A 24,216-nucleotide genomic window follows, 5' to 3' on the forward strand; every position below is an offset into this window, starting at 1 on the left:
CACTGCGGTCTCTCTCTCTCTCTCTCTCTCTCTCTCTCTCTCTCTCTCTCTCTCTCTCTCTCTCTCTCTCTTTTTCTTCTTAAAGATTACACATACAAATGATACCATGCAGTATTTGTCTTTTATGTCTGGCTTATTTCACTTAGCATAATGCTTTCAAGATCCGTCCATGTCGTCACACATAACAGGATTTCCATCTTTCTCATGGCTGAATAATATTCCATTGTATTCCACTGTATACGCACACCACATTTTTTTATCCATTCATCCATTGGTAGACACTTAGGTTGTGTCCATATCTTGGCTAGTGTGAATACTGCTGCAAGGAATATGGGAATCCAGATATCTCTTTGAGATAGTGATTTAATTTCCTTTGGATATATACCTAGAAGTGGGATATCTGGATCCTATGGTGGTTCTATTTTTAATTTTTTGAGGAACCTCCATACTGTTTTCCATAGTGGCTGCACCAGTTTACATGGGTTCCCTTTTCTCCATCGACATTAGTTATCTCTTATTTGATGCTGTTGTGATTCCTAAAGGGTATGTGGTAGCCTCTCTCTCTATTTCTCTCTCTCTCTCTTCCTCTCTCTCTCTCATCACCTCTCTATAAACCATAGGATTTGGCGGGATGAGTAAAAGGAGACACCTAGGCTGTGTTAGGTGAGGAATGAGTAGCATCAACACTTGGCTTTGCCACACAATTTCACCCCGTCTAGAAGGGAAGAGTAATCAAGGGACCCAGGTTTTGTTTGTAGCACCTACCTGGTGTGATCTAAAATACCCTTTTCATATCTGACCTAGGGGCCAGAAAGTCTAGAATTGATATTGCTTTACTTAGAAGAACTCATGTCCTTTGTCTCTGATATTATGAACCATGCTTGTTACTGTTATATGGTTTTTGAATTATTAAAAAAACATTTAAGGGTGCTATCACACAGGATTTGATTCTCAATAATAAGGATTTACAACCCTCCCCCCCAAAAAATTACCTAATTAAAAACAAGATTCAATTTGTTAAAGGAAATTTTTCCTTTGAACTTTTCCCTTTGGGGAACTATAAATTATATAGGATGAATGGAAAACAATGATCTCAGACCTTTTATTAAAAGCATAGTGATTTTCTAATTCCTTTCAGTCGAGGATGACTGGAAGTTTAGAAATTGAGCTAGTTGAAAAATCTGGGGTATCTCCTTGAATAATGCTAGTGCTTATAAGAAAGGGGAAAATCTAGCAATTTTATTCTTCTTTTGATATGTAAACATTAATTTTGGGATACCTGGAACTCATTTCTCATGGAAATAATGAATAATAATTGATCTCCAGTTTCCCCACTGAAACTTGATAAATACAAGCCCCCATGAACAGTCTGTGTCCTTTTGGGTCTTCCTTTCTTGTGATCTTTCTTCTCTGAAAATATTTCAGCTACTTTTGGAGTAATGCAGGATTTATAGGCTAAGTACTCACCCACCCCTTTGATTTTGGGCACCAGTGGAGAGCTCTGCTAATGCCTGGTCTCTGGTCCATTGTGAGAAGGAAACTTTGTGAATGGCGGAAAACATCTCTTTTCTAGGTATGCCACATAAGAATCTGACTCTTAGATGTGTACTCCTCAACCTGCTCCTGCAATTTGAGGAACTACCGAATATTCATCATCTTCAGAACCAACACACAATTATTACCATCATCAGCAGCAGCAGCAGTAGCAATGACAAAATTATTATCATTATTATTCATAACAGAACTTTGCATTTCTAGTAATAAGAATTTTAGGGCTAATAAATTTTAGTTCCAAGCCCTTATTTTTTTTCCATCAAGAAATAAAATTTATTTCCCCTAAGAGTCAAAGCAATCCCGAGAAGGAACAAAGCTGGAGGTATCACACTTCCTGATTTCAAACTATACTACCAAGCTACAGTAATCAAAACAGTTTGGCACTGTCATAAAAATAGGCACCAAAATCAATGAAACAGAATTGAGAGCCCAGAAATAAACTTTCACATACATAGTCAATTAATATTTGCCAAGGGAGCCAAGAGTACTCAATAGGGAAAGGATAGCCTTTGTGGTATTGGGAAAACTGGATAATCATATGCAGAAAAATGAAATTGGACCCTTAGTACAACACAGTCATGAAAATTAACTTGAAATACATTACAGACTTAAACATAAGAACATAAGAACTGACACCATGAAACTCCTAGGAGAAAACATAGGGAAAAAGCTCCTTTCCATTGGTCTTTCCATTGGTCCACCAAAAGCAAAAGCATAAACACAAAAATTAATAAATGGGACTAAACTAAAACGCATCTGCACAGCAGAAGAAATAGTCAAGAAAATGACAAGGCAACCTGAGGAATGGGAGAAAATCACATATCTGAAAAGGGATTAATATTCAAAATATGTAAAGAAGTAATATACCTCAATAGCTAAATAAATAAATAAATAAATAAATAGCCAAACTTATGCAATTTAAATGCAACTTTAAAATGGGCAGAGGAACCGAACATGCATTTTTACAAAGAAAACATACAAAGACTCAACAGGTACATGAATAGGTGTTTGATGTCACTTACCATCAGGTAAATGCAAATTAAAACCACAGTGAGATATCACCTCACACCTTTCAGAATGGCTATCATTACAATAGCATTATGGTAAGTGAACCAGACAGAGCCAGACAGAGAAAGACAAATACTGCATTGTATCATTTATATGTGGACTCTAAATAGCCAAACTCATAGAAACAGAGAAGAAAATTGTGGTTACCAGGGGCTGGGAGAGGGGAACTGGGGACGTGTTTTGATCAAAGGGTACAAACTTCCAATTACAAGATAAGTAAGTTCTTGGGATCTAACGTATAACAATATAATAATATTTACATACTTGAAAGTTTTAAAGAGAGATCTTAATTGTTTTACACACACACACACACACTTATACAGAAGTAATTATGTAACATGGTGGAGATGTTAAACTAACACTATGGTGATAATCATTTTATAATATGTAAGTGTATCAAATCAACACATGGCACACCTTAAATTTACACAATGTTATGTGTCAATTATAGCTCAATAAAGTTGGAAAAGGTGATATTAATCTAATCCATAGTTTTATCTTTCAACCTTTATCAGTTTGTTTCCATTGCTATAGTTTATGTACAAAATAAGTTATTTTAGTCTTACTTTGAGATTTAGATTTTAGATTTTCTCAAAGTGTTAATTGTAACTTTGAGAAAAATAGTACTGAATTTAGTTATTCATGCAGCAAATATTTACTAAATGCTTTCTCTATGGAAGTTAACTGTTCTAGATATTTGAGATACAAATAAACAAATGGACAAAAATTCCTGCCCCTGTAAATCTTAAATTTTAGCGGAGAAAACAGAGAACAAACAAAAGAAATAAAAATTAAGTAAGCTATGTAGTTTCTAGGAAGGTAATATATACTTTGAGAAAAGTAGGGCAGATTTAGGGGATAGGAGGAAGGAGATCTTGGCGTAATGAAAATGGTGGCCAACGTATGCCTCATAGAGAAGGTAATATTCGAGCAAATGTTAAATGTATATCTTTTAATAAATATTATTAAAATCACTAAATTTAGAACTTGTTTGGTAGTGATTCTTAATTTTCTTCTACTAATGGGAACTTTCTGCTTACTACACACTAAACTTTATGTAAGTCATTGTGTGTGATCACCTTTTAGAGAGAAATATACTGTGTAATTTTTGAAAATTAAGCATAAAATTCTAAAAGATGAAGTAAGCTGATTGATCATCTTGGAATGATTTAATTTATTAGTCAAGAGATTTTAATTAAATTTAGGAAAAATCCTTAATGTTTAATAAGCAAATGGTGATTCAAATGTATAGAACTGTAGCAATTTTCACTAGAAATCAAACCTATGTTTTTAGTAGGAATATGGTAAAATGATGCAAATTACCAAAAATATAAGCCCTTCACTTTTCCCCTATTTTTCTGAAATGTATTTGAAACCATTTCCACTCAAAGGTTGTAATACTTGGGTCTTTTTTGACTTGTAGTTCAAATTCACAGCCAAACCACACAGGATTTATTTCAATTCAATAGAACGTTCCATCTACTTCAAGAAGAAAGCAGGAGACCAAAACATTATGAATGCAAACATTCCTTTCATTTATAGCTAGATGAAATACCGATTTTTCTACATAATCATTTAGTATTAAATTAGGTAGTGTAAAAACCTGGCAAAGAACAGGTGTAATCTATTATAATCATAACACAAGCCAAGCAATATGTTTACTCCTGAGAAGAAATTTACAATTGTTAAAAATCAAAACATATCTTAAATGTGCAACCTGTAAAATAATGCATTCGTGCCATCTCTCATAGAGAACAATTTTGTAGAACAAAAAGTTAACCCTTAATTCTTTCTTTATATAAACCTGAATTTTTATGCATCGGGTTCTAGAAAGTCCATAGAATCACGGTTCGAAGGTTTTGCTCTCCTCCTCTGAACTCAGATCTCGAACGTTATTGCCTAAAATGCACCCAAATTATCTTACTTTGTCCATTTAAAACTCATTCCTCCCTCTGGGTTCCCCATTTCAATCAGCGGCACCACAATCTACCTTTACCATTTACTGTAGTGGAGGCATCTTTTGTCCTGCTCTTTCTGTCCGCAAAGTCTGACTAATCAGAGTCCACTTAGGTCCATACCCACTGCCTGACATAATGTTGACACTCAAAGAGCAGAACTTCCCATGTTGCCCCAGCTTCAAAGCTCTCCATTTCCCTGAACACAAACTAAATCTCTGCATGAACAACTGATTTGAACTTGGCCCAACCTATGCAGACATGACACTTAACACTACAACACATCCTTAGCGCCTGTGCTGGAGATGTTTCCTGAAAAAGCCCTGTTCTCCACATAGTTGGGTCTCCGATGTCATTGTATTCTCTGGGCATGACACTTCTTCCCTTTTCACTCATTCATTCATGAATAAAGATAAATATCTACTGAATACCGCCTGTGTCTCAGGCAATGGGATGTGCCATGGGATTAAATGGTGAACAAAGTAGACATGGTCCCCGCACCACGGAGTCTGCACCCTGACTGGACATGCCACACCACCTTCTTTCTAGACTCACATCTCTTCACCTCATAGCCCCTCCTCTCCCGCAGAATGCCCGGCCTGAGCTGGGGGCTCTGGCTTCTGGAAGACTTGGCCTCTGTGGATGCCTTTGTTGTGGTATTCATGTCGTACTTATTTTTTTCAAGTCCATCTTCCCCATCAGACTCTGAGCTGCCTGTAGTAAGGAGCAGGTTGTTTCATCAGTAGACCTTCCCATAATGCCAAGGGCAGTGTTGGCTGTCATATCAATTTTAAGGGACTCGACCCAACATTTAAGCCTCATGCCAGAAAACTCGGTTTCTAAACATGACCGCAGAAAGTTACCGAGTGCAAGTATATTCTTTTTGTTTAGACTTTCCAATTTTCATAACAGTTTTAAAATCTCATTTGTAATGTATTCTGTAACTTACCTGTTTTAAAAGAATGACCTCTATTCCTAAAGATGACAATGTTTTCACAAATATATATTCAATCCTCATCTTTAAACCCCTTAGCATACACTGTAAGTAATGGTTTAAAACATACAGTATCTTTGTTTTCTCTTGACATAGAAATTGCTCTTTCCTTGAAGATTTCTGTGAATAATGAGAGGGTTTTCTTTTTCCTATCGAGTTGCATGCTAATGCATTATAGCCTGAGGAAGAAACATATGCCCCTCCGATATTCCTGATGGCACGGTTACCTTAGGACCATTTCTATGCTGGATTACTTTTCTGTGGTCTTGAGATATATTGCTCCCAATACAACCTGGTATGGTATCTTTATATTGATTTATTCTGGGGAAATAAATTCTATGGGCTAGTTTACAGAAGCCTCCTTCCTTCCTTTAATAACTAGAATGGCTACAACCACTCTTCCATGTGTATTTGACAGTTGCATTGAATTTTTTAATGGCCATGGAGACACTGAAGACAACCGGAGTGTTATTATAGGAGGAGGAGTTGTTTTAGGTTAGTAACCTGGAAGAAATGAGGACGCTTCTAAGGCAGATCAGTCTGTCAGGCCAGCAAGACTGAACAAAAAAATGAAACTATTCTGACACTGGAATGATATTTCTTTAAACAACATATGCTAAATGCCATAACCAAGAACCTAGTAAAAGGAGAAAATATTGATGCTAATTTTCAGAGCCTAAGATGTTTCTTCTGGGGATGTTGATTTCAGTTTATCCACAAAGGCTTATCAAACGGTGGTTTGACTCAGGCAAGCGAAGTAATTTACAGACAAGGAAGCAAGGAAGAGCTTTTAAAATGTATACATATCTAACCACAGATCTAATATAATCTCATGTATAATTATTTAGAAAGAATCAAATTTAACGTACCTTTTCCAACTCTATCTTGCTTGAAATTTTTCCTGCATCATTACTGTGTCTGAAAAATAAATGGATCCAGTTTACAATATTATTAAAATGGAATTTGGAAAATCCTAATCAAAATGTCAATGTTCTTTACCCTGGAACTGGTTTTGTTTTCTCTTCCTTCTCATTTGTTTCATGTTCATTGACACATTCTGCAAAACATTAAGTAAAAGAAAAATAATTTAAACGAAGGGTTATCAGTGTGTGTGTGTGTGTGTGTGTGTGTGTGTGTGTGTGTGTGTGATGGAAGCATTACTAGAAACTGAAAATAAGCAATTCACTTGTCCGGACATAACATTTATGAAGTATTTTATAAACACAAATATCCCTCAACATTTTTTCACTGCATCAGAGCAGTTTATCAAAGGCAGAAATAACCACAGTAAAATGAGATGCTATGGCTCATTCCTCATCTGTAATGTGCCCCGAATGCAGCTTCATTTTCCAGATACCTTGATGCAGAATAAAGTTTGTCATCATTAGGTGCAAAAAAAAAAAAAAAAATGAGATGCTGTTTCCCAATAGAATGTAGGAATTAAAGATTCCCAATATTACGCAAGAAAATAATTTCAGTAGAGAGAGTAACCTGGCGGTCTGCTGAGAAAGACATGGAAGGAGTTCCATCAGACTGACTGCAGGACAGAAACAGCATTCTTCCTCTTTTGATAGAAACTGTAAAGTCAATCGTTAATTTAAGGTAAATAAATATTGGGGCAATGTAATTCCCTTGTATAAATATTGGGAAATACAGAAAGAGGAAGGTTAAATGCACCTCATGCGCGCATGGACAGTTAATTCAAACTATACCCCAGAATTCTTAAGTTTGTGCCTATTGCCAGTATAACTAGCCCCTCTGTGGCCCTATCAACACGTGATACCATCTATTTCCAGTCCGTGATTGATTGATCCACTGAAACAGGTCATCTGCGTGGCCTCAACCTCCGCTTCAGCATTGATGAGCTGCTGGGACACAGCCTCCACGATGGGCATCACCATGGCAGCCGTGGAAGTGTTGCTAAGCCACATGGATAAGAAGGCGGTACTGCTCATGAACCCCAGGGTCAGCCTGAAATGAGAGGGCTTTTAGTGTGAGTCGTGCTCCCAGCGCCACTACCTCTGTATTACTGAGCTGTAAAGAATGCTGTCTGTGGGTTGGGAATTCATTTTTTCCCAAACATTGAAGGTTAAGGTTCCTCACAGACGACGAACTCGGAGGACAGTCACAGACAGCTATGAAACAAAGTGACACGTGGAAGAGTGTTTTTACAGGATTGATCTCCCCTTGGAAACCCTAAAACTCTTCTCTCCCAAAACAGAGTAATGATTAAACGTACAACCCAGCTGTGAGTTGGTAGATGGTGTAACAACTTATAGTATTACACCACTATTTGAATGCCTTTTACAGATGACACTTACCTTCAAATACTAGTAAGATGAGCTGAGATCAACTTTTGCATTTCTGACCCCTTATTCTTTCTTTCATCTTTTGGTCATATCTCTGTTCATTAGCATGTTGCCAAGGAGGCACGAGGGCAGGGAGAGAGATTCATTTTTATGAATCTGCCTTTTACTGTTTCACTACTCTGGTTTAATATATGATGGGTGGAGGCAATGGTTAAAATCACTAGGTAAAATGAGGTTTCAGAATTTTCTGTAGATTCTATTATTTATGCTCTCCTGAATCTGACCTTCCCACCTGTTGTCAAGACCTGGACACCACATTTTCTTCTCTTACATCATAAATAGAGCAGTTCTTCTCCCACGAAAATAGCATACCTAAAACTATAGGATTTTAAACCATATCTATAAGCTTTCAAAATCACACTTGGGGAGAAAACATGATCTATTTTGAGTAGGAAGTCCCTGAAAATCATTCAGGAGCTCATCTTTCCAGATAGAGCCATTTATGAAGTCCTCTGACTCCCTTTTAAAATAGATCCACAAGAAAAACTTCACACTCTAGGTTTCAACTTCAGATAAAGTGAATATGTTCTATGTGTAAAATGAAAGAAAATTTTTAGAACACTACTTAAACAAGAAATGATTCTTAATCAAAATAAGACTAGAAATGCTTTTAACATAAGGCATTGACAAGACACAAAGTCTTCCAATAAAAAAAGGTTGAACTCAGATAATGCTTCTGTGTGTTGAAAATGCCTTAAATTGAAAAGCTCTTTAGTGGCATAATGGAGAGGACTCTTGCTCCACTGGGCAGCTACCCCATGCCCTGTGGTCAGTGAGCAGGTGATCAAGGAAAAGAGACACATTTCTATAGCACCCCAAGCGGCATGGAACACTATTTCATTCTTGAAGAGTGAAATGCCCTTAATACATATATGCCATGAAATTTCTAAGTAACACATAGTTTAAAAAATTTGTCTCATCTGAGTAATTTTTTTGTATGCAACCAACCAATTTGCCCCATAAATGATAAACACAGATGTGATTATACTCTAGAATGAATTATGCAACAGAATTGAATACAATTTTCTTATTTTCAAAGAAAGATGAGAAGGGAAGAACCCTCTCAGGCTTTCAAGCGTAATTCCATTATGCAAATGACTATGACCCTGGGAAGTTTTTTTAGGTTACATCTACGTTCTTAAGAACTGGAATTAAAACTAAAATACCCAATTAACTGAATGGGGAAAAATTCATTTCAGTGGGGAAAAATCAGTCAAATGAATTGTTTCACAGTCTACAGATGACATTTCTTATTTCATTATTTCTCTTTGCAACTGTTCATTTCCAAAGAAAAACGTCCACCTCGGGATTGTTTTTGCACTTATTTGTATTTTTGTCAGTTAAAACCTTTGCCTTCGGTTCTTAGCATCCTCCCTGTTAGATTAAGGGTGTGCTTGAACAAGTGTTGAATGTGTAATCAAACAAATAAACAAGCCAGGACTGAAATCTACTCCGAAGTCTATCATTCGTATCTGATGAGGTTCAAGGCTTCTCTCAGCTTTCACGCCTACGGTGCAGAAAAGGTGAGAGCGTAGTGTGCACTTAGTCCAATCTCCCTGTAATTAGACTTGCAGTGAAAGGAAAGTTGTTGTTGTTTTTTGTTCTGTTTTGTTTTTTTTACTCATACAATTCAAATATACTTTATATCACTTTCATATTTTCAGAGGAAAAAAAAGTCATGAATTATACTGCAATACAAATGATTGCCTGGATATGCATTACTTATTGGGTTATTTCACTCTGCACAAAAATGATATGTTCAGAATGTAAACCTGGAAAAGTAAACACAGCACTTACCATGCTGGGTTCACACCGACCATCATCACCATTCTCAGAGCAATCCTTTTGTGCAAGTTCCATTTCTCTATTGATGTGGCCAAACAGATTACTCCAATGAGCAAGAGGTGAAAGTCTTTGAAATAAGCGGATGCCACCTGAAATTACAATTTAACCCGCAATTATTTACATGGGTAGGGGAAGCATAACATTATACAAGAAAGATATTATTTCACTGCTCTTAGCTTTGACCTTCAACTACATAACCTTTCTATTTTGTTGAGAGAAAGGTAGATGTGTTGGAATACAAATTTAAATATGCTCTATATTCTTATCCAGAAACAGTAGTGTTAAGGGAAAACATACAGACAAAAAGAGTACCCAGGATACCAGGTTTTTAAATAGCCGAGTAAATCAGGGAAGTCCTTCTATGCCTTAATTTCTTCATCTGTATAAACTGGGGTTGACAGGTTTATGCTCCTAGGGTAGAATGGCAATCGACCCTTAGACTGTGATCTTGGAAAGTCCTGAATTGGGCTTCCAACTCGCCCATATCTTCATTACCACCCAGTATGCCAAAACTGCAGTCACCTCTTCATGTTTTAAATGGTTTGACCTTCAAAATTATTTATTATAAAATAAATACCCTTGAATGGCACCAGCATTTTGAGCCATTTTTAGCTAACACCATTCAGAGATTAGTAGTGTACATTTAGGGCAAACATTTGCAGGACTCTTTAACAAAGACAATAGTTTAGTAGTTACCAGAGGGTAAGGGAGGAGAGGGGTTGTAGAAAAGGGTAAATGGGCTCAAATATATGGTGATGGAAGGAGAACTGACTCTGGGTGGTGAACACAAACGTGAGATATGGATGATGTGATACAGAATTGTACACCTGAAATCTATGTAACTTTACTAACAATTGTCTCTCCAATAAACTTTAATTAAAAAAAAAATGCTTTGAAGTATGTCAGGTACATGTTTTTCTCAAAAAAAAAAAAAAAAAAAAACCAGAAGAGATTTTTGTGGTCGAATAAGTTTAGAAAACAGCCAACTGAAATACTAGAATTTTCTATCCTGTAGGCCTTCTCAAAACCTTTAAATGCTAACATACATCGCGCTCTCAAAGAGTGGGATTCCACATACTGCATATTTTTCAACTTTAATCACAGAAACCTTATTTTTAAATTTTTAGGTGGAGGACCTTATGAGAGTGATATTCAAGAGCTCTGACTTTAGGAAATGCTTGGCTAAACTGAATCACGACATTATGCTGAAAGAAAAGGATTACAAGAGGAAACACCCCATTAAAAAATCAAGTAATGTCTGGTGGAAGGAAAGAAGAATTGGAGCAAAATGATTCTAACATTATGAAACCAAGAAGAAACAGGGAAATCTGTTCCCATGGTGACTCTGCCATCTTAAACTGCATTTGCACTTTTAATATAGCTTATTAAGCTTGACTTGGTTTCCAAAAAAGTCAAAATTGAAAACTGCCCTTGGATCAAAGTGGAAAAGTAGACTTCTTTATTTTTTTATGAAAAGTTAACTTATCATGCTTTTCAAAGTTCATATTTATCCCTTTACATTTTGTCATAATTGTATAACAGGAAGTAAATAATTATATCAATTTTCTTATTATTTCATTTATGAATTATGCTAACATTGAGTAGGCCTCTATCTTCCACTGAAAGTGTTATATGAGCAGGGGATATAGGCATGATGGTTTTTCCTTCTTCACACCTCTTCGATTCTCAAATATCAAGTTTTTCTAAACATTTTTCTGTATTGCAAAGCCCTGTTTGTGTTCTTCCTAGCATATCACGTTGTGTAAATACTGTTTGTTTACCTGCTTGTTACATGTCTTCTCTACATTACACATTCTCTGTAGACCAGGAATCTGTTTTGCTAGCCATTGCATATTTGGCATCTAACACAGTCCTGCTACAGAAGAGGAGCTCAGTAAATGGTGTTGGATAAATGAAGGAGGGAGGAAGGGAGCCAATGAAAAAGCTATGGTCCCTGAGCTCCTAAGTTTCAACTATCTACACTCTGTTACCAAACTTTTATTCTCCTAACTCCCTCAACCCTTATTCTCAGTTTAAGTATTCTTTCCGTTGATTTATTTACTAGTGCTTCCAGACTTGTAAACAATTTTTTCTCTTTGGTGGCATCCCTGCCTCTCTGAATTTTTCTTCTTGTACTTCTTAGAAAATTTCTTTCGTCCTTTTCTTAAATGCTGGTAGTCTGCAGTCTTCTTGTTTTATACACCCAATGGCTGAATTTTACAGTTTCAATTTTTTCTCTCTGTGACTAAAATAATGTCTGGCACATAGTAGGCATTCAATACATATTTTTTGAATGAATGCTGAAGACACTAGAATCTTTATATCCATACAGGTAAGTCTTAAGTTTCAGACTGGTGTATCCAACTGGACATTTCCATTTGAATTTCCCACAAATATCTAAAAACTCAACATACTCCCTTTTGTGATGATTGAAACTTCCATCTACTCAGTTACCTGAGCCAGAAACCTCAGGGTCAGCCACGATTCCCTTTTCACTTTAATATGTGTATATTAGTCACAAAGTCCTATCGTGTCTAGTTCCTTCAAATCTTTCAAATTTGTCCACTTTTCTCTATTTGCACATTACTACTTTCAGGAAGTTCCTTACCATTTCTCATCTGGTTATTTTATGATTTGTCTTTGCCTAAACCACCCATTCCCTTTGTCATGGTCACTTTTCTCGAGTGTAAATCTGATCACATTCTTGTCCTTCCTATACTTCTTCCCTAGGCCCCCTGTCTATGAAGACCCAATCTAATCTTCTCAACATGTCTTACAAGATTCTGCATCATTTGGGCCCATCTCACCTCTCCAGCTTAATCTTTTAGTGCTCCATCAATTTCTCCTTAGGTGTCCAATTTCCCAAACACAGAAATACTCTAATATTTGCTTGTTATTTAAATGGAATGATCCTTTGCTCTCACCTTGGTTACCCCTTATCTTCCATCATGGATGAACTCAGATGTCAGTTCTTCCAAGATGCCTTCCCTGACCACCTCAAACTTGGTTAGACGGTACTTCCTTTTGTTATAGCACATCTCAGTCGACATGGTGATCATTTCTTTCCTTAATTATCCCCTTCATTTGATGAGCCATATTTCAAAGCCACAGATGTGTCTTATTGAACATTGTATTTATGAACTTAGCACATACTGCCATATATTGGCACTCAATAGATGTTGAATTAATAAATCTCTAAACTCAAGGAATTTAAAGACTATTATAAGAGGAAAAACGAGTTAACAAAGCATAATAATGTATAATAGGGGCATGAAATCTACCTCTTCAAGGTATAGTTGAGGTTTAAAGAGTAAGTGACCACTTTTTCCTACTGGAATTGGGAAAGTCTGTTTACAGAATCTGATACTTAAGTTGATGATTTTGAGATACATAGACATTTAAGTTTTCCGCTGCCCTTATCTTTTCTGCAATTTTGTTCAGGGAACTAAGCCCCAAAACCCTATCTCACCAATACTCTGAGAATTAAATGAGAAGATAAATGCAGAATTACTTTAAAAGTACAAAGGAACACATATAAGCAAGTCATTATTAGTAAGGGATTAAACACAGAAAGAGGTCCAAGACCAGGAGATAATCTTGTTAACATCTCCTTATACCAGCAGTTGACAGACTTTGTCTATAAAGGATCAGATAGCAAATATTTTAGACTTTGTGAGCCTTATGGTTTCTGTCACAACTACTCAATTTATCTTTGTAGTACAAAAGTAGCCAAAGACAATATATAAATGAACAACCATGGCTGTATGTGTTTCCAATAAAACTTTATTTAAAAAATTGGGTCGCAGGCTGGACTTGGCCCTGAGACTCATGGTTTGCCAACCCCATAATAGATTATGTAAACCAACTATGGCCTGCAGCCCAATTGTCGAAATGAAATTAGGTTAAAACTAAGAAGGAATTTTCACATTCTGTTTTCCACTGTATTATCCATTCTTTGTTTTTCATTAGAGTTAGTGTATTTGCAAAAGAACATTAGCCACAGGCAGATGTGTTTGTTTATAGTCTTACTGTACAGGAGGTAACAAGGGAAGGTGCTATAGGTTTGTGAATGACACTGACAAATATAACTATTTCCAAGGAAAAATTGGTATGTCAAAATAAAGTTCCTAATGAAATTTCAAATCTGTTTGCAACATCAAAGTAGTTATATTTCTGTTTTAAATGGGATTTCATCAAAAAACATGGGCTTTTATGATCAGAGCACCTGGGTTCTCTCTTAGCTATGTAATGCATACCAATTCAGCAACCTTTCTACAAGTCAATATACTTACCCATAAAAGTTAAATAATATTTCACATAGAGTTTGTAAATTAAATGAGATTTTTTAAATGATGCTCTGTCAGTTCTAATGTATATAATTAGAAAGCCTATATTTTGTTGTTGTTTCTTTTAAGGAAATATTTACTTGTATTGCTAAATTCAATGGTCAATTTCCAGTTTTCACATTACTTAACCTATTAGCATATTTAACACATTGGATCATTGCCTCATCCTTAAAGCATTTGCTTCACTTGGATTTCAGGATCCCACACTCTCCTGGTGTTCCTTGTACCTCAATAACCTATCGTTCTGTCTTCTCTGCTAGTACTTTCTCTTCTCACCAACCTCTCTAAATGCCGTAGTTTTCCAGAGCTCAGCTCTTTGCGCTCTTTGCTTTTCTACCTTCACTCACTCCCTAAATAATCTCATCAAGTCTTAGAGCTTTAAATACCATGTATATGCTAATGATTCTCAAATCTGTATTTCCAGCTCAGCTCTGTCTCATGAACTCTGGACTTATTTGTATCTAGCTGCTTATTCAACATCTTCACTGAGATGTAAAATAGGTGTTTCAAACACTGAACTTCATGTGTCAGTTTCTGGCAACAAGCCTACTTTGCCCATAGTATGCCCCATTCCAATTGATGGCAACTCCATTTTTCCAGTTGGCAGGTCAGAAATCTGGAAGGCATCCTGGACTCCTTCCTTTCTTTCATATGCCATATCAAATCATTCTGGAAATTATGAAAATATATTGATAAAATACACATATATAAATATATTAAATATATAATATATATTAAATGTATTTATATATAATATATAATAAATATAATATAAATACTATGTATATTATATTCAATATCCCTATTACTATCCCTGGTCTGAATTACCATGGCCTCTAACCTGGATTATTGTAAAAATCTACAATCTGTCTCTTTTCTACCTTGTTTCTCAATGTAGCAGCCCAAGTCAACCTTTTAAAAGTCAAATCAATCATATCACACTTCTACTCAAAATTCTCTAGAGTGTCTCACGTCGTTTCGTTAAAACTATGCCATGGCCTACTTCTGCCCTATGTGGTCCAGTCCCTCTTGACATTATCTCCCTAGCATCATCTTCTAGCATCCTCTCCTTCACTTACTCTGCTCCAGACATACCTACCTGCCTTAAGGTCTCTGCACTGGGTGCTTCCCCTTCAGCCATGGCTGTTCCCATATATCAAAATGGCTAACTCCCTTATCTCCTGTAAATCTTTGTTCAGGTATTTGTACCTCACTGAGGTCTACTCTGATCATTCTATTTAAAACTGCAACACTCTCCTGACCCTCATTCTTCTGTGGCATATTTCCATAGCACCAATTACCTTCTAACTCACCATGTAATTTAGTTATTCATTAAGTTTGTGTCTCTTTTCTCCTAGGAAGACAGGCACTTTTTGTGTTTTTATTTGTTGGTGTGTTCCAAAGTTCCTGGCAGAGTCTTAGCACATAAATATTTACTAAATATCTGAGTAAATATGTAATATCACATTTATATGTACATATGTACATCTTCACATTTATATATCTAAATTTTATATATAAATGTATATATATTATTTGGAATATCTAAGCCGCTATACTAAATAGTTAGCATTTCAAATTTTATTCAACAAATAAGAGAGAAATTCAATACTTGTTGATATTCTTCAATACAACAGTATTCTCAGTGTGATATATATTTTTGGCATTGGCTTGACAAATAGGTAAAGTGAGGTTAAAATTATGGTGACCAAAGAGAGAGATATGTAGGGCCCTGATCTTAGATTAGATATTAAAGACATATTTAATATTTTTAGATTTGGATATTAAAGACATATTATTCTCTTCAATGACAGAGTTGGGATTCCAAAATGCTGCAGTAGGTTAGAATGATAGTTTAACACTGTCAAACAAACTTTAACTGTGAATATTAAAACTCATCAGAATATTTGATATTTAGAATTCACCACTGTTTCACATACATTATTTGATTCCATTATTAAAACCCTTGGATTATATGGCATTATCCTTCCCCATTACAGATGAGGGGAAAAAAAGAGTTATTAAGGGACATGATCAGGATCATATAACTAATTATTGGTGAGTATTTGGTTTTTAAGCTCAGGTCTTCTGACTAAATCTCTAGCTCTTTCCTTGTAGCTTTGGTCAGCTACTTCTGAATAAAAGGTCCGTTGCCCTGTCTGTACCGAGGATCACAAGACGAAAGAACAGTTTTCTCCACTAAAAGTCCTCAGAACTTTGATTTGCTGCAAGCTCTAGTTAAGCTTAATTGGTGAAAAAAGTCACATAAAGTTTAGAAGAAATTTAGGCTGAAATACCAGAGGGGAGATGATAGACTCACTTCAGCTTTGCAATAGTCAGAATATTCTAGAGTTATCTATTCACTTTTGTCAATGTAAAATAATAATAATATATAATAATAATAATAATAATATTGACTAACATCTATGTGACAGACATTATGTTTATTAACTCTTTAATTCTTAAGTGTCATTGACAAGCCATACAATTTCTCTTCTTTTCCAGCGATAGAAAAGGAGATGATGATGATGATGATGATGATGATGATGATGATGGAGCTGGAGTGGTGGGATCACGAAAGGGAGTTGAGGTCTGGAAACCATAAAGGCTGGAGGTGGGAAGACACAGGAGATCATATTTATTTTCAAATCCAAGCAGCACGATCATGTGGAAGAGAGATGGGATATATTTGTGGAATCTCAGAGGTCAGAGGAAAGTTTAGAGTCAAAGTGACTGCGTTTCAGACTTGGGCTCAATAAAGCTGAGTCACTTGTGTTCCAACTATTTGAAACTGGTGTGGGTTTCCTTGGGGGTGCTCTAGGTCCACACACAGGAAAGCTTTAAGCACTTCCTGAGTGATCTCATCTGTAAGAGATGGGGGAAGGGAATCCCTGCCCAGGATGGAATGACCCAGAAGAACTTCCTTCCAACTCTAAGCTTCAATGACTGTTAAATTAGCCTGAGGCTCATTCTAAAAGTTAGGATAAAGGACTCTTGGGTAGGTATCACCAGCCTGAGAAATGCAGCTGCCACTGCTGCCTAGAATTTTGCTGCCTCTCCTCCAGCCTCCACACCCTGATATTTCTTTGACAGCACCCATAAAGCCAGGCCTTCCTAGGGACCCCTTCCCTCCTTTCTCCCTCCAGCCTGCTTGCTACAGAAATGCCGTATGATTCCAGTTAATCTTGCTTCTATCTCAGCCTCTCGGAAAAAGTTAGTCAGTTTGATTACTATGAAATCTTAAGAGACAAATACGTAACAGTTAAATGTATTTATCTCTGGCAGTGGGCCCGCCCAAGCCAGCAGGACAGGGGTTAACAATTTGACACCGTATTTTTGAGGACTTGTCAACACTTTTTTTTTATTATTTCCTCTATTGAAAGCCATATAGCATGTTAGAGCATTTGAGAAACTTCTTAAATTATAGCTCCCAGATTCTGTGGGGCAGCTGAGCTACAGCCTCGGGGTGAAAGGCACTAAAGTACAGCCCTGGCTACCCTCTCTTCCCAATCAGTGGTGCTTAGAAAGAAAAGAGTCAAGATTATGAGGGAAGGGAAAATTCAGTAAGAGAAGTAGAAAGGATCAGAAATACAAAAAGATGGACTTGGACTCCAAAATAAGGAAGAACAACATGAAAACAAGGAGGGGAATACTAGCTTCTCCCACAGGGGAAAAAACAAACAAAAACAACAACAACAACAACAAAACCACTGTATCATGAGTTAGTTAACAAGAAAAATCTCCACCCATATTATAAGATAGATGAGCCTCATGATAGCAATACTGGACCCTGGCAGAAGATCGAAGTTCAAAGGTGATCAAATGCACAGACTGGCATCTTGAATTTGACATCTTTCCTGAGACTATTTCAGCTATGGTTTAGGCAGTTGTGTGCTGGGTGGCTGGAGACTGCATGAAGATAGATATTCTGGTTTGAAGGCATTTCTTGCCTTTAATAAGAAACTGAGTTCATTTTCTTCAGATGGGTACCTTTAGATTGTATAAAGGTAAGAAGCACCTCTCAGCATGCATAAACTCCTCTCAGCAAGAACTAAATAGAAATACATGTGAAAGTTAATTTGGCTTTATCTTTTGAAATGACAGGTTTCTGGAAAAGAAAACAGGGAAGCTTTTTCTTTATTAAAAGCAAAAATTGCTTTCCAACACTGTGTCAGGCTGAGTTCTGCTGAATACAAAAAGCTGACGCGAATTGTGAAAGAGTTGGCCCTTTTGTTGGGTGAGACACACCAGGCTTAGATATCAGCCCGGCAGGATTGGACACACATGTCTCCCAATGATATTCATGACTCAAGAAGCTCCTGCCTGTGTTTTGCTTTTGTTCACATGCAGGTAAACACACATGCAGAATCCTGGAGGAGAGAAACAGCTAGAAGTTTGCAGGACTCACGTGGGAAGCGTTATCAGCAGGATTATCGCTCCTTTTCAAGATAACTTTTCTCAACCAACATATCTGCACAACATAAAGCACATAATCATGACACACATTTGCAAGAGAGCTTACCTTCTTAGAAGGCATGATCCCAAATAATGGGAACATTAAAGCAGGCAGCAGAGCTGTCACTGACAGGGGCAAAGCTTCCGTAACCCAAAACGTGGCAACCACGAAGAGTGTGTAGGCACATTCTGCTTCCTGGAAAGAATAAAACACAAGGCGGAATGATGAGGCTGGGAAAGCATCACTCCAATCACCACCCATTTGCCGAGTGGAGCCGTGTCACAGAGAAAGTCAGAAGGAAATCTGAAGGCTTCTCTACCTTTGAGTGGGGCAATGAATGGTCATTTCTTAGAGGTTCTAAGAGCCAAAATGTAATATACATGAAAAACCAAAGACATTAAAAAACATCCTCATTCATTATGTTTCCTTCACATCTCCTTCAAGACAGATAACAGCATATGGTCAACTTTCTGTGCTCATATCTTTATTTGGCCAATGAAACATACTCCCAGTGCTGCTAGAGAGCAGAAATGACCCAAAGTTACTGTCTTTCCCCTGGGGCTGGACTCATCTGCCTTTTAACTGAGTTCCTTGGTGCCTGGTTGGTTGGGACCCACACACCTGCCTTCCTTTTCTTCTACTAAAAGGAGGAAATCAGCCTAGAAGAAAATTTTTGCTGCACTTTGTTTCAGAGAAAGCACAGTGCCAAGTTACGTGGAATGGATGAAACTGAATTAGCAACTAAGGGAGATGAACATGAGGGGAAGAACCTTCTGCCTTGCTTTTTAGAAAGACATCTGAGCTTGGGGATGTCCCAAGGAGACTCAACAGGATGAGGCTCTTAATAGAATCTGTTGTTTTGCTAGGTATAAAACTGTGGGTTTCTGCTTTAGGGCATTATTAAGAAGTGGTTAAAATTCATCATTATATCTGGCTTACATAAACAATTTTGGTACAAAATCACCCAGAACAGACGAAGTGATCAACAAAGATTAGCTTCTATTATGTGTGACTTTGTTTTGCTCTCACAGGGCTTAATCTCTACAAATTCTGAGCTGAGTTTGAAAAATTCACAAAAAATGTCTGAATTTAATGAGGTCTTTTAAGATTTCCCAGGGCAGTAAAATTTCTAGCTCTCCTGCCCCCTGATTCACCTGCTTCAGGGGGAGTACTCTGGGCGTGGTATTTACTCACCCAGCATCTCCGAACTTGCAGTGGGTTCTAAGAAATCCTTAGCAAACCAGGACTATGTCATACCATTACTGTGGTATCTTTTTAAAGGGGAAAGAATAAAGGTGTTCTGATGTTGACAGCTTTATACAAAGTCTGCCTCTAAAATCTTGACAAACAATAAAACAGTGAAATAAAGCTGAGCTTTGACTGAATCTTCTGAACTTGCTCTGGAGAGAATTTGTGAATACTAGCTTAATTTAAGATGCCTGTGTAGGAGAATGACAAGGCCTGCATTTTCTCTTAGCTAGAACACATCAGAAAAACCCCAAAGCTCTGCCTTTTGACTATGTTTTCTATTAAAGAAAGATATCAAGAGCCTAGAACTCAAAGATATGATGGTCTCTTTTGGTATCTTGCTCTTTAGGCACAACCAACTAATCTCTCAGTCCTCTCGCTCCATGTCATTTTACCTCTCAAACGTGCCCCTCGGCCTTCACCCCATTTTTTCTATTGCAAGCAAGGCTATTCCAAAAGCAGATCATCTTCCAACAATCCACTTTGATTTTGTCATTCCCTTGCTCCAAACCAGGTTAAGGAGTTAGCCACCCTCACAACTATGTGGAGCACCAATCCATAAGGAATTGCTAAAACCTGAGAGAGCAAGGTAGAGAGCGAGGGAGAGGGAGAGAGAGATACAGAGAGAGAGAGAGAGAGAGAGAGAGAGAGAGAAAGGAAGGGAGGAAGAAAAAGGAAAGAAAAGAAAAAACATGGTGCTAACTAGTTCTGTTCACGACATACAGCTCCTGCCATGAGGAGTGAAATTTCATTTCAACATGGGTCAACTTCATCTAGACAGTTATACTCTGCTCAGATGGGGCAACTTTGGGGACAAAGCAAAACTTCCAGTATTACATTATTAGTATGCCTGGAACACTTTCACATTTGAACAAGCTCAGCACTGATTTAAAACAATCAAGCCAGTGATTTTCAGTTGTTGACTGAAAACAATTCAAAACCCTCATCTTGCATTCATGGTCGCCTTTACTCTAACTATAGTTAAGACTTACCCCATTACTTCCTGACACCAACTCTCTATTTTTAGAGTCTTCTTTACATATCTTCTTGATATTTGGGTTCTCATCCCTGTTCCTCACCCTACACCCTTTTTCTGAACTCTAATCCATAACATTCAGACAGGCAGTCCTCACAGTAAGTTCCCAGATGCCCTTAAGTGCCAGCGTCTGAGGCCCATGACCACATTTTGGACTCTGGAAGTCTTTAACCTCTCTTGACTATTTAGTTGAAGCCAAGTCTACTGCGAAAGTACAATTTATTTGTCTCACAAGGGTGTGTGTGTGTGTGTGTGTGTGTGTGTGTGTGTGTGTGTGTTTAGTTTAAGGAAGGATTTACAAAGCAGATTTCATATTAAAAATAAAATATAAATTTCTGGATTTTCTGGAAAAACTAAGGAATTTGGTAACACTGCGATCATATTCTTCCATGGAGACAATTCTCCAGACTTGAGAAAAGCTTACCCTTCAGAGGCTGATTTGTGCTTTTTAGGTCTGCACTGCACTACCACTTAGTCTCACTAAGGCTGTTACCCGTTTGGCCTTTCTCAGCATTTGAGGAAATTCTCTGATAAAACTGCTGCCCACCGGCTCTGCCTTGCCAATCTTGATTCTGCATTTCAGACTCAGCATTTGGGTGGCTCACTTGTGTTTCTCTGTCTAGTGGTTGTGGGGTCCATGGACCAGCAGCGTCAGCATAACCTGGAGGCAGTGAGATGCAGCATCTTTGACCCTTTCCCGACACTCTGAGTCAGGAGCAGCAAGTTCCCGAGGTGCTTGTTCTTCTATAGGTTAAAGTTTGAGAAGCATGGGTTACTTCCTCTTCCAGACCTTCCCTTTTATCTTGAACTCTGTGTTCCACTTGCAACCAGAAACTTGCTTCCTGGTAGCGTCGCTCTGCCCAAGGCGAATCCCGAGATTCAGAACTTATTTTGAAAATGTGGCCATCTTTCAATGTGTGGTTCAAATTCACGTCTTGTCTGTGGAGCTTCCTCAAACACTGACGTCCATTCCATATTTTGCATATGACTCCCAGGAGATTATAATTGCAGCTGGCTAATGCACCATTCTGCATTGTTCCTGGTAGCTGCCTTCCTGGAATTTCTGGGAAACACTCCAGTTTTCCATACCTTAAGAAAGCTCAAAGTCTAGAAAAGGAGGATAACAGGATTATTCCCTTCTGAAGGGTAGAATGGCCATCTGTCCTGGTTTTCTCAGGATAGTGCAGTCTTATACCTGCTGTTTATACCCACTTTTCCCTCTGATTAGCACCCCCTTTCATTCTCAAAAGGGTCCCTCTTTGTCTGATATTTATACAGTCATCCCATCGATGGTACATCCTAGAAATACCTCCTTCCTGTAATTCCTGTTTTCTGCTTGTGATCTTTCCTGGTTGGGCTTGGAGTCGTGGGCAGGGAAGGTTCTTTCCCATCAACTCCCCTCAGGCATTCAACAAACAGTTGATCCAGGCATAATGTCAAGTGTTTTCTTTTAAGAATCTTATATTAAAATATATGGGGTTATTTGGATTTTTAAAATCAAAGATCTCTGAATATTCTTGTTAAGAAGAAGAAAGGAACGAAAGATAAAGGAAAACATCTTTTTTCTGTTATTTACATATATTTAATAAAATTAATATAAGGGTGAGTAATTTTGGCTGCACAGGTTCTCCTGATGAAGAGGAAGCCTCAGAAATTGTCTGGGAGGCAACTCCAAAGGCATCATGGGAATTCTGTTCATAGCACCAGCTCTGAGGTAGAGGAAAAAAAATGCTTCATTTTTGTCGGAAATTCTTAGTGACTCATGATCTCTAGCTACACCATCTTTGTCTCCTGTTGATTGCTTTTTTCACTCTTCCTTCTCTTTTTCGCCTTCTTAGCAAGCCCCCTACTCCTAAAACAGAACCACACCACTATTACCGCCACTATACACCACACCCACCACTACTGCAATCACAAGCAAACCGACAGAACAATGAAAGAAGGACAGTTGTCAAGTATGTCAGACTGTGGGTGAATTTCTTTCCCCTCTCTTCCAACCCCTCTCAAGTCTAGTGAAAGTTGCAGGTAGCTTTATTAAAATTAATTCAGATAGCTTTATTAAAATTAATTCTACAACCATAACAAGTAAAAATTTTAATCAAATTCTGTTCTAGGAATAACAAGATTTTAGTATTATGAATTCTTGAACTGAATGAGAGCAATACAAATAATGACTACTTTTATTTTGTTTATTGCAAAGGAAAATACAGAAAGAAAAAAGATGCAGAATTATGACTACTACTGACCTTACAAAAAGATACTTAAAATCACTATTCCTTCTCAAAATGCTACATGAAACAAGTGGGGGGAAGTCCAGAAACTACCTCAAAAATAAAAATACCAATTTTCTGTTAAAAAACAATCTATCTACCCTCTAACACTTGCAAAAGTTACATTGAGAAGTTCAGCACACAAACCACACGCAGTCAGACAGAGGCAGCTGTGCAGAATACAGAGGTCGTACATTCCATTAGCTGGTACAAGGTGTAATATCACTTAACTAGGATTCCCTGCTCTTTATGTGCACACTGTGCCTGCCTGATCACGGAGGGCCATCTCCACTTTTTCTACTGTAAGAAGCTCCTCTCACACTACCAGAGAGATGGAGCTATTACATGCAGACTGATTACCCATCATCAGTCTGGGAAACTCTTGTCCCCTGATGTTAAAAAACATTGGGAGGATTAGAAGCCTCCTAGCAATGTATCTTTGAAAAGAGTTTTCAAACTTATAAAATATTTAGAACAGATGGAAAACTAATAAACAAACTTGTACATACACCTTCTCATATTGTTAAAATGCTGACATTTCCCCACATTGGCTTACACTTTTTAAAATAAATAAAACTTACCACATATATAACAGTTCAAGACTTACACATACCAATCCTTCATCTCTTTCTCCTCTGCCAATCCTCAAAGCTAACGACTGTCTAGAATGTGCTCCTTACTTGTTACTGGTCTGTTCGTATCTGTTTTCATGATGTTGCTACAGGTAGACATTAATACATTAATGAACATGTGGTTTTAAAGTTAAATAAGGTTTACTATAGAAATCATTTTTCAACTTGCTTTTTCACTAAGTATTTTATGTATTTCATATTCATGTTGACACATGTAGACTTCCTAATTCATTTTAAATGCATATAGTATTTCTTTTTATAAATTCATTTGTCCATTTTTCTACGGATGGCTGTTTGGGGCCCTTTCCTTCAATTTTTTATTATTAAAAGGCTATGAACATTTTCAGACCTAGCTCCATGTAGATATATGAAAGATTTCTAAGCTAGAGCATAAAAGTGGAGTGAAATTTCTGGGTAGAAGGGATGCATTTGAACTTGATTGC

The 24,216-nt window shown here is 37.3% G+C and overlaps 1 protein-coding gene across 4 annotated transcripts in view; it reads right to left on the minus strand.

The window, feature by feature from the left end:
- SLC13A1 (solute carrier family 13 member 1) overlaps positions 1–24,216 on the minus strand; it is a 144,632-nt gene that overhangs the window by 45,754 nt on the left and 74,662 nt on the right. For all 4 annotated transcript variants that reach the window (XM_081038569.1, XM_081038571.1, XM_081038572.1 and 1 more), the window contains 5 exons: positions 18,654–18,782; positions 9,738–9,874; positions 7,355–7,542; positions 6,571–6,628; positions 6,441–6,489 (listed from right to left, as the gene is read on the minus strand). In XM_081038569.1, coding sequence (XP_080894695.1) covers positions 6,441–6,489; positions 6,571–6,628; positions 7,355–7,542; positions 9,738–9,874; positions 18,654–18,782 — 561 coding nt within the window. The remainder of the gene's footprint in view (positions 1–6,440; positions 6,490–6,570; positions 6,629–7,354; positions 7,543–9,737; positions 9,875–18,653; positions 18,783–24,216) is intronic.

This window comes from Rhinolophus hipposideros (assembly GCF_964194185.1).
Source record: "Rhinolophus hipposideros genome assembly, chromosome: 25".
In the NCBI taxonomy this organism is placed as follows: Eukaryota; Metazoa; Chordata; class Mammalia; order Chiroptera; family Rhinolophidae; genus Rhinolophus; species Rhinolophus hipposideros.